This window comes from Meriones unguiculatus, chromosome 6 (assembly GCF_030254825.1).
Source record: "Meriones unguiculatus strain TT.TT164.6M chromosome 6, Bangor_MerUng_6.1, whole genome shotgun sequence".
Taxonomy (NCBI): Eukaryota; Metazoa; Chordata; class Mammalia; order Rodentia; family Muridae; genus Meriones; species Meriones unguiculatus.
Window position 1 is genome coordinate 40,793,120 of NC_083354.1, and position 14,862 is coordinate 40,807,981.

Consider the following 14,862-nt stretch of genomic DNA (forward strand, 5'->3'; position numbering starts at 1 on the left):
ATCTGTGCACATGCAGACCATGCTCACCACGCTCTCCCTTCGCCCACGACTGGCGCCATCAGAAGACACAATGCTTGCGGTGTCGTCGTCGATGGACTACAGAAAGTGAAAGAGATTCAGTTTCCCTCTGGGTCTCGCAGACTGTAAACACATGGGGCATTGAGGAGGCCACTCTACACGAGCACTACACTTGGCATAGCCACTGTGCTTCGTTAAAGAGGTAAGAAGTTCTAAGGCAAAGTGAACTATCATTTAAAAATCACGATGCTTCCCAAAAGCACAAAGAATAAAGCTATTATTTTATTTAGATTTAACACTGGTGAGGGCATGAGTAAACCAAAGTTGGCTGGGGAGGTCATGCTCTTTTAGACTTGCAGATCTGTGTAGTCCCTTGAGACATCAATAAATACACTTATGATTTCAATTTGGCAAAGAAAAAATGGTGTTTTAAAATGAAATAACATATGTCAAAGAGGTTCCTACCAGCAAAGCCCCAAGGAAGTGACTCTCATCTCCTGGCACTCACTCCAATGCCGCCAGCGGAGACGGTACTGTCATTCCCTTCAAGGGCTGTGTTCTTCCCACTCCACTGACAGAACTCATCTTTGGTACAAGTAGCTTATCTCCATTCTGATATCACTTAGACACCATTATGGCATCACTATGGTAGGAATTCTGAACCCAAATTGCAAATGAAATAGAATTTAGCCAGCTCACAAGGACAAGGATCCACACTGGTGTGTTTCTGAAAATACACTATCAAAATATTTTTGCAGAGGCCACTACATTCAGTATATTAAAAATGTCACCAGGTCTGAAATGACCAAGTAGAATCTGATCACACAGCGGGTTAAGAGTAAATGTCCTTCTTTTCTGAAAAAGCCTTCATGCTCTCAACAGTAACTGATGGCCGGGACTGAGGCCAGCCCTGCAGCGCCGCTGCAGAGTCCCTCCCCTTTCCAGGTTCCCAGGAGTGTCAGCCTTACGGGAGGGCTGAGGGATCCCCCTGCTTTATGTCGCACACAGACATGGTGTTTCCTTCTCTATGAGAACCACGGTTTACAACTGTCCACATTAATAAAAACTCACCCATGTGATGCTTTCCAAAATTTTTAAAATGAGTACCTATACTCATTTTAAAATAGATTAAAATGAGTGATTTTTAAAATGACTATCTATACATTTGTGGGACAGTACACTGAGATTAAAAAATTTTGATAATATGTGGCCAAAATGAAAAGCACCCATACATGTCTAAAACATCTCTGTATGTGAGCAGGTCCCATGTTACTCTGTATGTGCACCAGTCTCATGTCACTCTGTATGTGCGCAGGTCTCATGTCACTCTGCATGTGCGCAGGTCCCATGTCACTCTGTATGTGAGTAGGTCCCCTGTTGCTCCGGACTTCCCTGGACTAACTTTACTTACGTATATAAAGTAAAAAATGTTATTGTCCCAGAAGGAGCAGATCACTGTATGTCACAAGTTTTAAGAGTTGGTTTTACTTCTCCAGCACTTCCCAGACAGAAGGGCTAGTAAGCAGGGGAATGGCAATGCAGGGACATATGCAGGGAAAGCTCAGAGCAGCACACCAACAGGAACTATCCACACTTGAAAGGCAGGGTGTCCCTCGTAAAAGATAACACAAACACTTTAAGACTGCCCAATGGCCTCAGTTCCAGACTCAGTGAAGAAATTACTCAGGTCCATACAGAAACAGTCAATTAGCACATATTAGTACATGGTTTTGTAGACTTGCAATTCATGCAAAAAGACAGTGAGGCACACCACTCTATTCTAAAGTGTGACTGAGAGCAGCTAAGTACTCCTACAGCATGCAGAGGAACCAGACAGCTCACCACAGGACTGCTCCGGGAAGAACTCGCTCTGGATGAGTAGTAACTGTATTCAGATGGCTACAAAGTTTCCAAGAAGAAAGGCTTTACAACAATGGCCAGCTGGCTTTCTCTGCTGGGAATACAGTGACCCCACTCTTAACTTTTGATGCCCAGGTGAAAATAGCTGCCTTTTCTTCGCCTGGCACTCCACCTCACACCCACCCTCAAAAGGGGAGGAGGCATCCCAAGAAGTTTCTCTATAGACCCCCATCCTATATTAATAACTCAGGTAGTCACCTTCTTACAGCTAGCTGAATGAATGGGTCACATGTTGTAGCACAGGGCTAGACGAAATCACTTCCGGTCCCTTCCTGTATCCCACCCCCCTTTCCCCATTTAGACTTACAGTTCGAGAACCATAAGGGCTATATAATCCACCATACAATGATGCCTGAAGAACAAAAGAATATTATTTATCTATTTAGCACTGGAGTTATTTTGAAAATTCTTATTATTTTGGCAGTTCATAATTCAAAAACTGCTTCAGGACGCTGTGTTATATTCACTTACATAAACAATCTGCTGTATCACTTTCAATAAAACTTCAACAATATACTTGATTAAAATAAAATACAGTATTTTCTTTCCCTATCATGTTATAACATGAGGAAGCTAACATTAATTCATTTAGTCTCTTAAAAGAGCAAACAGCGGGAAAGTTTTCTGAAACTGGCCACAGAACACCAAACAATTAAAAGCACCAACAACAAGCATGTCACACAAAGCTACTGGTTATGCTTTTAAGTCAGCTGGCTTCACAGTCTTTTGACTGCCATAGTCTCGGGTCACAATCATACCAAAGAAAACTATGTGAGTGTAATAGGACCCAAGTGAGTCTTTCTCCTTGCAGGAAACGATTCAAAACATAAGCTAGCAAAAATCATCCATTTCTACACTGGCAAAGGGAACAGGATTGTTTTTCATGCCCTAAGTTTTGCATCCTAAGCACAGGCAGCGTACACTGCAGGGTACATGGCAGAAGTCCACACAGCTGAGCAGCTCCCTGACAGTGGCCCTGCTGCAGAGCACACTGGAAGAAGGAAATACAAACCAGACTGGTACTTCTCAGCAGACCAGAATTTGCAGTTGGGGAGGCCTATGGGAAAAGTGCACTTATTAAACCTACAGAAAGCCAAGAGTAGCTGTGACAGCAACACACTCCTTGGAAAGTACTAACCCTGTTCTGACTCCTGGATGTGCCCAGAGGCTCACTGCACAGGGAAGAAGACTGTAAGAGAGGCAGAACGATAGAAATAAGCAAAAACAAAAAAGACAGCAGAGGCACTTCACATCACACAGCAGACAACTTTGAGTTTGTGCTTCCACATTCATTAGCCAGACCCACATGCTTCAACAGTGTGAAAACACAGGAAATAAAAGTCAGTAGAAACTTTCTAAATGCTGTTAAGGGTAAGAAAGAAAATTCCTCTAGCAGTCATCTATCAATATGACTACAAACTTTTGGTATTAGCAAATATTTGTAGGATGTGATGTGGGGACCCAGGAAGGCACTGGAGAAAAGGGGGCCATGGTACTGGGAGTGTGTCAATGGTGGCCTCAGAGCAGCCTGGTGGCTGTTCCTCAGACATTACCAATGCTTCTGTGACACGCTCCCAGTGGGCTTGGCTATGTTCTAGAGGATTTAAGTAAGCGAGCTCTTAGTTACTGCTGTCACTACTCTTTTCCTCAAATAGACTTGAAAGCCTACCCTTCAGATCACACCATGGACATGCACGCTTGTTAACCAGCCACTACGCTAGTCACTGAGTTCATGCACTACAAGGACTTTTATACAAAAGTTGCATCTCTTTCCCTGCTGTCACTGAAGACACAATTTTCAGTTCTTTGTCACTGAACTTAGACAAACAAGAATAGTGAAATTGTGAGTGCAGGCAGGTTTTTAAGTTGACAGTGTTCTCTAGTGTTTAGAATCAAATCCAGAGCCTGGCAGGTTTTAATGAAATATTCTATCATATAGATTAGCTCCCACTCCTGACTACTTTTAAATGTACTGGGTATCACACATTAAAGTATCTTTTAAATGTTAAATGTCTTTAAAAAAAAAAAAAGATTCTAGTTGACTAGATTCTAGTAGTGATACTTGCCTTCAAACTGAGCACATGGGTGGCTGAGGCAAGATGAGCAGGCCTTGGCTACAAAGACACACCATGTCTCAAAAACAAACAAAACAAGCAAAACCTCCAAAACAGACAAAAAAGAAAAACAAGATTCTAACACTACCTTAATATTCTAACAAATAATAACAGCCCTCTTGTCTTGTATGTAGCTTATATTTTCACACGTAAACTTCTTTAAAGTTTACCTATCAGTGTATTGATGCCTCTATCTTATTTTCAACCAAATCGAAAAACTAGATAGAGGCTGGGCATGGTGGTCCTCACCTTAATGCCAACAACTGGAAGGCTAAGGCAAAGTAATCTTGAATTTGAGCCTGGGCTATAGACATAGTAATAATCTGCCTCAAAAAAAAATGATAGATGAGGTAATAAACTAATAATTATGATTAAGGGAATAAGCTATATAATCTAAGTAGTAAGAATGCAATGTTCACTGAATAAATTCTTTTTCTGTTTAAAATTTTCATTACAAACATGGTAATTTAGCAGTTCTCTCTAAAGACACACAAGGATTATAGAATTCGTTATCAAAACTGGTACATTCAAACCATTCATAAATTTGTTACAAATAGTCAAAATGCAAAGTGGGGGATTAGAGAGGTGTTAAGGGTGGGGAAGATAAATGAGCCAAAGAACTCTAGACAAACCCGGAAGTAGTAGGTAGAGGCAGGTTTGCTATGTCTAAGACTGCTATAGTTTCTCTGGTCAAAGTAGAGCCCACTCTGAAAAAAGCAAAAGTTACCACAGTTTTTTTTGTTGTTGTTGTTTGTTTTTTTTAGGTTACATGTTTTTGATGTAACCTCACCAAAACAAATTTTGAACACACAGGCAAAGTCTGATACTGTTGAGGTTCCTTCTTTCCCAGAGCATTGCCATCAGAGCAATGGCTCACAGGGAAGAAAAAGGTCAGCAGCAACGGCTTAAGATATCTTGTAAATGATGGGCATTAAAGGTCAGCTACTTCAAAAGCAAAGTCATTACTGATTATTATTACTTTAAAAAACAGACAGTATACCCTCAGATAAAAGTGAAAGGCAAATAAATGAGTTACTCTCATTCTGCTTTTAGGAATGGCCCTGAAAAAACCAGGGCCACTGAGTAATTGCCACTTGTATAAACTGCTGGATTAGAGAAGTCCCTTATCAAGTCTCTCCTGGTGGAGGTTAAGCGCTGCGATCTCTGCTTAGAACTGACCTTCTCTACTGCTGACACTACTCACAGGCCCCTGCTTCTGCCATCACTGCCACTCACACCCTCACCAGCCAGAACATCTCAGCCGGTGCCCACACTCCAAGGCCTCTCTAGAATCTGCTTTCCGTTACGTTCACCTTCCCTCCTCCCTTCTGGCTAAATCCTCCCATTACTCCCATGGGAACCCAGAATTGGCAGAGAGCTGGAGACTGCATTTCTGCCAATGGCACAGCGAGGAAGAGGTGTTCCGAGGACCCTAATTCCGTGGCATTTGTTCTCCACAGAAATGCTTGGTCAAGTAACGGGAATGGAAAGCCTATTCGTTCTGCAGGGTACTCACACAGGTGAAAGGGTTTCAGAGTTCTCACATGGGAACCCTCTATGAGCTATTTCACTGTTTCCACCAGTAAGTACATTCCATGTTCCTAAAAACTAGCTGATGAAACCCACTTGTAATTTGGTGCTGTCCATCAAATTTCTGAAACAGAACTAACCAGTGGGTCCTTATGAGAACTAGAAGATCGCGTCTTCATCCCATGGGTGTGACTATAAGAATGATTCTGCAAGTAAATATTGAAAGTTAACTTTAATGATCATAGAGCAAGAGTTTAAGAATGAAATCCAACATGAATATGATAGCAGTGGCATATATAACACAGAGTAGTGCACATGGGACCTATTTTCCGTCTGTTAGTAATGGACTCCCTGAACTTGGAAGGCTGAAACATGTGGCCTCAAGCACATCTCCTTCTCTTCCCTCTCCCTGTAACCACGTGCTGTCTAGCCAGCTAAAGGAGATCTACTAGAACACAGAGTCAGAATGACGTCTGTGGGGACCTACACTGTACCCCTGACTTGAGTCTTGTCCCCTACTTCCTTTTCCTTAGAAAGCTGTAGGTGGCAAGAGTCTAGTCCTCCTCCTTTAGCCATCTTGTCTAAAAGCAAAAACAATGCTGTAAGTTAATCGGAAGGACACTTCACTGCTGAGGACAACATTCTTCTTTTGGATTTATGTGTAAACATTTGTGTCTATATGCCATATGTGTGCAAATGCCAAAGAGGGTGTGGATCCCCAGAACTGGGTTATAGATGGTTGTGAGCTAGCCATCACAGATGCTCAGAACTGAACTCAGGTCCTCTGGAAGAACAGTAAATGCTCTTAACCCCTGAGTCACCTCTCCAGACCGCAGACAGTATTCTTAGAAGAAGTTAGCAGATCCATGGCATATGCCACTCAGAAGAGAAATACCTAAAATGTATGTACTTAAGCTTATACAAAGTACTTTCAAAGGGTGATTATATAAAAACATCACTTCTCCCAGGGGAACAAAGGACAACAATGTTACTAACAAACAACCAGAAGACAATAAACTCAGCTAGGTAGTAAGACTGAAGTTGCAAGTACCTGAAAACAGCCAAGGGCAACAGGCTGTCCTAGGAAACCCAATTCATATAGAGTCAGATCCTCAACAATAGGAATAAACTCATTTTCTTATTGTGAAAATGAGTTTATATTTCTTTTATATTTTATATAAAATATATACATTTTATATAATTTTATATAAAATATATTATATATTTTTATTATATTTCTTTTATATTTTACTATGAACATCCTAAGTGGAAACTATGTAATATAGAAATGTAGTATAGAAATGGGCAATCTACCAACATAACAGTAACCCAAAGAAAACAAGCCAGTTTGACTTCCATAGCTAACTCAACAAATCACGCCAAAATGCTTAAGCATCTTCAGCTGCCACCTATCACTGCTAGATGTTTTATTTAGTAATCTGTCAGCTTATGGAACATAAAATAAATCACAAGTCTGTGCTACTTAGCTCAGGGTGTGCCAAAACACTGTCAGCGTGGCTGGAGAGATGGCTCAGAGAATAATGATGTTTGCTGCCAAGCCTGATGCTGGATGAACTGAGTTCAATCCTCAGAACCCACATGGTAGAGGAGAACCAGCCCCAACAAGCTATACTCTGACCTCCGTGTGTGCCATGTGACACACATACACAGGAAAAATAAATAAACATGAAGTTAAGAAAATAAACAAACCAGTCTTTCTGCACAGCAAGTAAGCAGCACAGGGACCTGCTCCTCTCTAGAGGACAGACAGAAACACAACCGTGCTCAGGACACTAAATGGCCACTGTTTGTCTTGTCTTGTTTTATTCTGTGGTACTGGCAAACCTACAGCCTTGCAATGCTAAAGACACACTTCACCCACTGAGCCATGCTCTCAGCCACTGATCCTCAAGTCTATGGGAAAAGCTATTATTTCAGTAACAGATTACAGCACAACTGCAAAAACAATGGTTTTTGCTTTGTTACACATTTCCCCCAAAAAAGATCATAACAAAAACCATGAAAGTTAGTCATAATCTATGATTAGCAACAACTGCTGTTTACAAAATAAAACCTCACACGTAAAACAAAGTCATGCACTACATACTAATGATGAAAGCCTTGATGATCTGTCCTTGAGGGTATCATACTGCAGTTCAGAAAAGAGGAAAAGTTGGTTGAATCGCCAAAGTCAGGAACATAAGGAAAAAAAGCAACATTTGTTAATATTAAAATCAAAACAGTGCCACTTCAAAAGGAAAAAAATAATTAAATGCAAAAGCTATTATATTATATACAACCTTTACTTTTTTAGCAGAAATAAGTGCTACCACTGTTTGCAGCCATTTTAAAAACAGCAAAAGCGAGGAAGAGCCCATAGCTAATCTAGCTTGCAAAAGAATAATCTTGGAATCAAAGCAGGAGCACTTTCTTGAACTTTCTTAGAGGCATATGCCTAAAAATCTTATTTCTTCAAGAAAATTCTCAACAAAAAGAGAAACTTGGCCAGAACAAACTGTGGAAAGCACAGTTGATAAGTAAGTGACATTAGACACAAATCAAAAAATTATGCAAAATTAATAAGACCAAAAAATGCACATTTCCATGTAAGGTCCTTTAATATGAATATAATATTTTAAAACCATGAAAATGAATGGAATGCAGCTACTTGGACTTAGTCTCCTAACAATGTTTCTTCAGCATTCTAGCTTATAAGCTTTTAAACAATCTTACTCTAAGGTAATGGACATCACAATGCATTTAAAAATACTATTTTGTAAAAATATCTTTCTTTTACATTCTTACACTGAGTTAGAACTTTAGATAACACTATTCAAAAACTCGATCCAAAGTAATGCTTTCCTAAATTTAAGTTGATTCCCTCTTGAGATCAATTAATTGAGTTGACCTAAAAGTTAAAAAATGAAATACAGGGAGCTGGAGGGATGGCTCAGCAGTTAAGAGCACTGTTTGTTCTTCCTGAGGTACTGAGTTCAATTCCCAGCTTACCGTGTGTGTGTGCACACACACACACACACACACACACACACACACACACACGGTGGCTTGTAACCATCTACACCGGGATCTGATGCCCTCTTCTGGCGTGCAGGTGTACATGCAGATAGAGCCCTCGTATACATAAAATAAATTAATAAAATGTTTTTAAGTTCTGATAAATGCAATTTAAAAATTAAACACAGGAGAAAATATCACAAGGTCTGTGTACAGCAGAGTTACATCACTTGAGACCAGGCATAATGGACACCTGTAACCCCAACGCTCAGTAAGCAGCCTGTAACCCCAACGCTCGCTCAGTAAGCAGCCTGTAACCCCAACGCTCAGTAAGCAGCCTGTAATCCCAACGCCCAGTAAGCAGCCTGTAACCCCAACGCCCAGTAAGCAGCCTGTAACCCCAACGCTCAGTAAGCAGCCTGTAATCCCAACGCTCAGTAAGCAGGCGGAGGCAGCAGGAAATGGAGTTCAAGGCCAGCCTGAGCCACTCAGTGAGCCCTCATCTCAAAAATAAAAACAAGTATATATTATATATACATATAGAATAGATACAGGAGTTTTACATGTAATTTTCTGGAACTTGTTTCAATAATACATACAGAGAACTAAAAATTTATATATACAGAATAGATAATGAAATAAAATATATTTCTGGTAGAGATAATTTTATAAAGCTTAAAATATCCTAGAATATAAAGACATGCATTCTAATTTTAGTAAGATTTTAAAATACTAGTTCAAATATAGCAAAGCTTGTCTTATGTATGTAAAATACAGAAGAAACCCCAACCACATATTCCATTTAATATAAGGCTGCGGTACAATTTTACCACTGGTATAAATTCACTGAAAATGTTGTATATGATATTTCTCTGAAAATCAAGTCCCTTCTCTATGAAAGTTTCATTTCATTTACTTCTTTTCCCAATTAAAATATTTTTTATTTAAAAAAAAAATCCATGGACCAAAACACAGAATTCTTTCAATCAAGTACAGCCTTGATGGAGAAGTGCGGAGATCAATGGCATGCAGGGACACAGTGGGGAGAGAAAAGGGGAGGGCCCAGTCGGGCGGCACCATCCCCAGGCGTCTGTCTAAGCATGTGTCCATAGGCAAGCCAGCAAGCAGCCTTCCTCCATGGTTTTGCTCCAAGCTGTTGCTTGCCTTCCTGCCCTGACTCCTTTCAATTATGGACTGTGACCTGGAAGTGTGAGCCACAGAAATCCACCCTCTCCTCTTCCCCTAAGATGCTTCTGTCAAGAGTATTTTATCATAGTAACAGAAGAAAACCAGGACAGCAATTTAAACAGGGTTGGGGGGTTATTTTCAGAGAAACTTGCTTTAAAGTTCTCACAGGGAAACAAAGTAGAAACTCTCTTGTCTTACTAGTCCATTCCTGTTGTTCCTATGTCTAGAATACTAGAAATCAACAATAAAAGCATAAAAATCGAAGACTACACATTTCAGAGTTACACACCATCACGTCTCTCCTTTTGGGTATACTGGTTCTGCTCCAGTGTGTCCCAGTAACATCCTTCGATGAACTCTTCAATGAAATTAAGCAGCAGAATATTAAATATCAAAAGATAAGCTTAAAGAGTTTAAAAACAATTATTTCAAAGCCACTAATATATGATTAGGAACTAAATAAACAGTAACTAAACAACAGAAATCACTACTGAGGAGTAGTAATTACCCTTTGATTCAAGGTCACTCTATTTTCTAACTTGAGATTTCTACTGTCTTTTTGTATTCGGGGCACAAACAATAAACAAGCATTTGTGGGGTTTTGTTTAGGTGGCTACAGGCATCCACATTATCAGCAATCTGCTCACAGGTAACAGGCAGGCAGATATGGTTCCATGGTTCCACACCCAAGACTGACTTACTGGTCCCTCCCCCAAGCCTAGATTCAGTCTCAGGCTTTCTTTGTTCTCCTTATTTTTGGTCTAAATAGCTATAGGATTTTCAAGCCAGATAGCTTCTGTCAGGAGTACCTTTCAATAGAGCAGTTTCTGAAACATAAATGGACAAAAGGAAAGTTTGAAGTCCTAAGAATGCAGCATAAAAGTGTAAATGCACCCAACCACATCCAGGTACTGCTAACGCTGCAAAACCAAATAAACGTGTAGATAGTATGAGTCCTTTAAATACGTAACTTTTTTCTTTTATTTTTTTGAGTTCTCACTTTTTCTTATTTGTTTATTTTTACAGCCCAATAATCACAGCTTCCCCTCCCTCCTCTCTTCCCAATTCCTCCCTCTGTTTCTCCTCAGAAGAGGCAGTAAACACATAACTCTTAAGTTTAAAAAAAAGTGGAGAAACTTCTAAACTATATAATAAACCACAAGAAAATTTAGGTCATAATTTTAAACCATATTTATTTCTACAGAGGACAGAGGTTGTCTGACATGTTCAGATTGATGGAAATGGTAAAGTCACTTTACAAGCCAATAATCCAGAGCTACTGACAGCTCAGGGGCCTGCCACACACCCTGGGCCCAATCCCCAAAGCAAAGCAACAAATAAAAACAAAATAAAACAAATAAACACAAATAAAATAAACAAAAACAAAAATGGCTGGAATCCTAATAAAATCCTAATAATGAAACCCTAATTAAAACAATGGGGGGGAAGATCTCAAAGCGTGGGTATGCGACTCAGCCACAGTGGAGGAGCACTTAGAACTGGGCTCCATCCCCACAGTGATCAAAAACAAAGAACACTGTTTAAAAGAAATGCAATTTAATTTATCAGTGAGCATTTGGACTTCTCTGTGTAAAAACCTATGCATGTAAAATACAGTGGGTATGTACACATACATATTAGGAAAGTACAGCCTCCTTCAGTACCTTTCAAGCTCACATGCACTTTTCTCCTTCCCGGGAGGGAGAATAAGCCCAGGTCTTTGCACATGCTAGTCAAGAGCTCTACCACTTAGCTGCATCCTCAGCCCTCATACATTAACTTGTAAAATACGAAGAGTCAGCAGGGCGTGATGAGCACGCCTGTAATCCCAGCACTCAGGAGGCAGAGGCAGGAGGATCTTGGCGAGTTGGAGGCCAGCCTGGTCTACAAAGGAAGTTCCAGGACAGTTACACAGAAAAAGAGAAACCCTATCTTGGGGGTGGGGGAGGGGAAGTCTCCCTCTACCCATGGGAACACATTTTTACAGCTACTGTAATTTAAAAAAGGAGAGAGAATTAAAGTTGTATCTCAAATGGTTAATGATACAATCTGCATTAAAGGGAAACTGGCACGGATGCTCTCCAGCCACTCCAGTTGAACAGTGCCCTATTAGAGTAGGTAGATTTCATTCCTAACTGAGGTCCAACTAACTCAATAAGAAATGTGTGAAAGTTCACACTATGAGCATTATAAAAGCAAAGAAACTGGTCACAAAAAGAAAATGTGGAATATCCTTGACCCTCAACTTCGAAACTTTGGTGGACTCATTACATAAATCTTTTTAAAGTAATTTAAAGAGGAAAGAAAAAGTACCTCTAGCAAGAAGCATGACAAAATGCATACGTTTTCTGCCTAAAATCCATCATATAAAAAATATTTTTAAAGGAGCGTTTTGCTGCATGTATACAATGTGTATCCCTGCTGCCTGCAGAGGCCAGAAGATGGCATCCGATGGCCTGGGAACTGCTGTGAGTCCTGCCCGTGGGTGAGAACAACTAAACCCAAGTCTTCTGAAATGGTGGCAGGTGTTTCCACGCGCTGAGCCAGCCTTCCAGCCCCATCAAGACACCTTCACGCCACCGGATAGCTCAGATTTCTTTAAAAAAAACTGAAAATACTCTAAAACAAATCTAAATTTTGTAACTAAACAGAGCACTTAGAACTGGAATCCAGTTTACAAAGTTATTATGCAAACACAATAGTTACAAATACCAAAAGGAAATAATATATTAGAGTGTAATGGAGTATTTACAAATATGTTTGTCAATACCTGTTATGTCGGAATAGCTTAACTAGTCCATTTTTATATAAAGCAGGAAGGAAGTCAGAATTGGAACAAATACACACACCTTAACATGAAAGATGATGTTACTGATAAAAAATACAACATAAAATGCAAAACACTGTTTTAAGGCCCAATTCTTTAAGAAGAAAAGGAGAGGCTGTGCTCCATGCAGGACTTCAGGCAGCAAATCTGCACTCAACTCACAGGGATCTGCACTAAAAGGCTGGGACATTATAAAATAATAATTAAAATGTCAAAGCATAATTCCTACACATATGGTAAGAAAAATTTTCAAGTCAAAAGTTTCACAAAATTATAATTAATCAGGCAAGCGCCAAAGCTATTGCTCATTTAATAGATTGTCAGTTTAATATGTAAGAAGAGGAAAAACCTAAAAATTAGGACAAAGCAAACATTATCCTATAAAATTCAATGTTATCATTTTGTGATACTTTGCGGAAATCAATGAAATTTCTATAGAAATTAAGAACAGGCCTGTGTTAGGATAAAAACATCAACGATTTTAGAATTGATTCACTTCTAGCAATAATTTGAGAGAAAGCATCTCTTTCCATTAAAGAGTTTTGGCAGCGTTTTCCACTTATTGTTAAAGGCAAAAGAATAAGTGTACACTGTCATATTGCCTGCATAATCACTGATGCTGAAGGAAGCTCAAAGGTAAAAGCTTTGCTGTTCAGCATAAACAACTTAGGATACCAACCCTGTGACTGCCAAGGCTTCGAAGAGACAATGTATCCTCAACTCCCTGATGAAAATAAAAGCAAACATATTAGAAGTTTGTGAGTGAATGAAGCCAACAAGGAACAGCACCACAGGCAAGTTTATATATCACTACAAACCAGATATGGACGGTGACGACCAGACCGCTGAGAATGCCTGGCCCTTTCTGAATCTTCCTGGGAAAGAAGAAAGTACATGAATAATTAATCACCGAACAAGTAATTGTCGGGGCAAAGGAGCAAAAGCAGCCAGTCAAAAGCACAGAGACACCTTCTGAGGAAAAGCAGGTTCGGGCACTTGTATCCCAAAGCCGAGCTCGGTAGCACCGCATGCACTGAGTGGCAAGGCTGACCCAATCAAGGCTGTGCTTTATTCCAGCAGTGTTCATACGCCGAGCACTTGTCACTTACTTGTGGCCCAGAGAGTTCAACACATGGAGATAAAAACACGTAAGAGCGATCTGCAAACAGACGCTGAGTTGTGCGCTGAAGGCAGACGCTTGCCCTTCATTGTAAGCGCTGGCTTATATAGGCGAGGAGAGATGCTTACTATGCCATAAATGTATCTTAAGAAGAATGTACACTGCTTTCAAAATACTTAGGTTATAGTCTGGTGCTCCCTGCTCCCTGTAAGGAAAATTTTTTGGTTCTTGTTGTTTTTTCCCTCCTATCATTATTCTAACTAGAAAATAAAAGAAATAAGGATATACACCTGTGTGTGTTTCTGTGCAAAACCACCCAGGAAAACAGCATAAATGTTCACAGTTGGTAGAGATAAGTCACGCCTTACACACTTTACGCAGCTTAGAAAGAGACCGACTACACCTTACAGTCAACTAAATTATGTGCAATTCACAATGTTTCCACCCTTGCCCATCAGCAGTAGAGCAGCTTTACATGGGCATCTAATAGCTAGTCCTTAGAATATGGGCACCTGCACCCATAAGGAAATTCTGATTTTTCATAACTTTACTGTCCAAATTATTACAGTAATTTGCACTATGACTAAAAGTACACCTAACTAGTCTAGGTGAGCGCACCTATCTACAGCAATACTATCTTCCTAAAGGAAGCGATGCTACATTTACAGCCCATCGCAATCCAGTAGGCCATTATGCAGCTGAAAAACACATGGGGCCATATCTGCCCAGTCACTGCAAAACAGAAACAGCAATTCAACCAAGACGTCACACTTTACTCCTTCATTTTGATCTTGATTTTTGTGTATGACTTCTTAAAAATCTCTTCCGACATCCACTGTGTACACTGCTATCCTTTGAAGACGTGTCCTAAAGTCCATTAAAGGATAACGTGATGATTCTGTGACTTCACTTCCAACAGGGGGGTGTGATCTCTAAGCATTAATCGTTGATTTACACACACTGTTTGTAAGCGATACCACAAGTCTTAGAAACAGTTAGCACAGCACAGCATACAGTGTTAAGTGGTAACTGATTCCAAACAAATTAAAAAGCCTTGTATTACACAGGCAAATTAATTTTACATCCATCTCAGTGTCATGTGGGATACTAGTCAAGGTTGAGAATCTAAT

At 39.9% G+C, this 14,862-nt stretch overlaps 1 protein-coding gene across 11 annotated transcripts in view; it reads right to left on the reverse strand.

Annotated features, from left to right (window-relative positions):
• Positions 1 to 14,862, reverse strand: part of Lrrfip2 (LRR binding FLII interacting protein 2) — a 96,819-nt gene that overhangs the window by 38,941 nt on the left and 43,016 nt on the right. For 3 of the 11 annotated variants that reach the window (XM_021654664.2, XM_060385177.1, XM_021654662.2), the window contains exons 5-6: positions 13,431 to 13,487; positions 13,292 to 13,336 (exon numbers count right to left, since the gene is read on the reverse strand). The exons of 6 other annotated variants lie outside the window; for them this stretch is intronic. In XM_021654664.2, the coding sequence (XP_021510339.1) occupies positions 13,292 to 13,336; positions 13,431 to 13,487 (102 nt within the window). Of the gene's footprint in view, positions 1 to 27; positions 97 to 1,860; positions 1,918 to 2,245; positions 2,291 to 2,950; positions 2,996 to 3,076; positions 3,128 to 4,684; positions 4,760 to 5,722; positions 5,789 to 7,689; positions 7,732 to 13,291; positions 13,337 to 13,430; positions 13,488 to 14,862 lie in introns of all 11 variants that reach the window. 2 more of the 11 variants (XM_060385180.1, XM_021654670.2) reach the window with 2 other exon arrangements.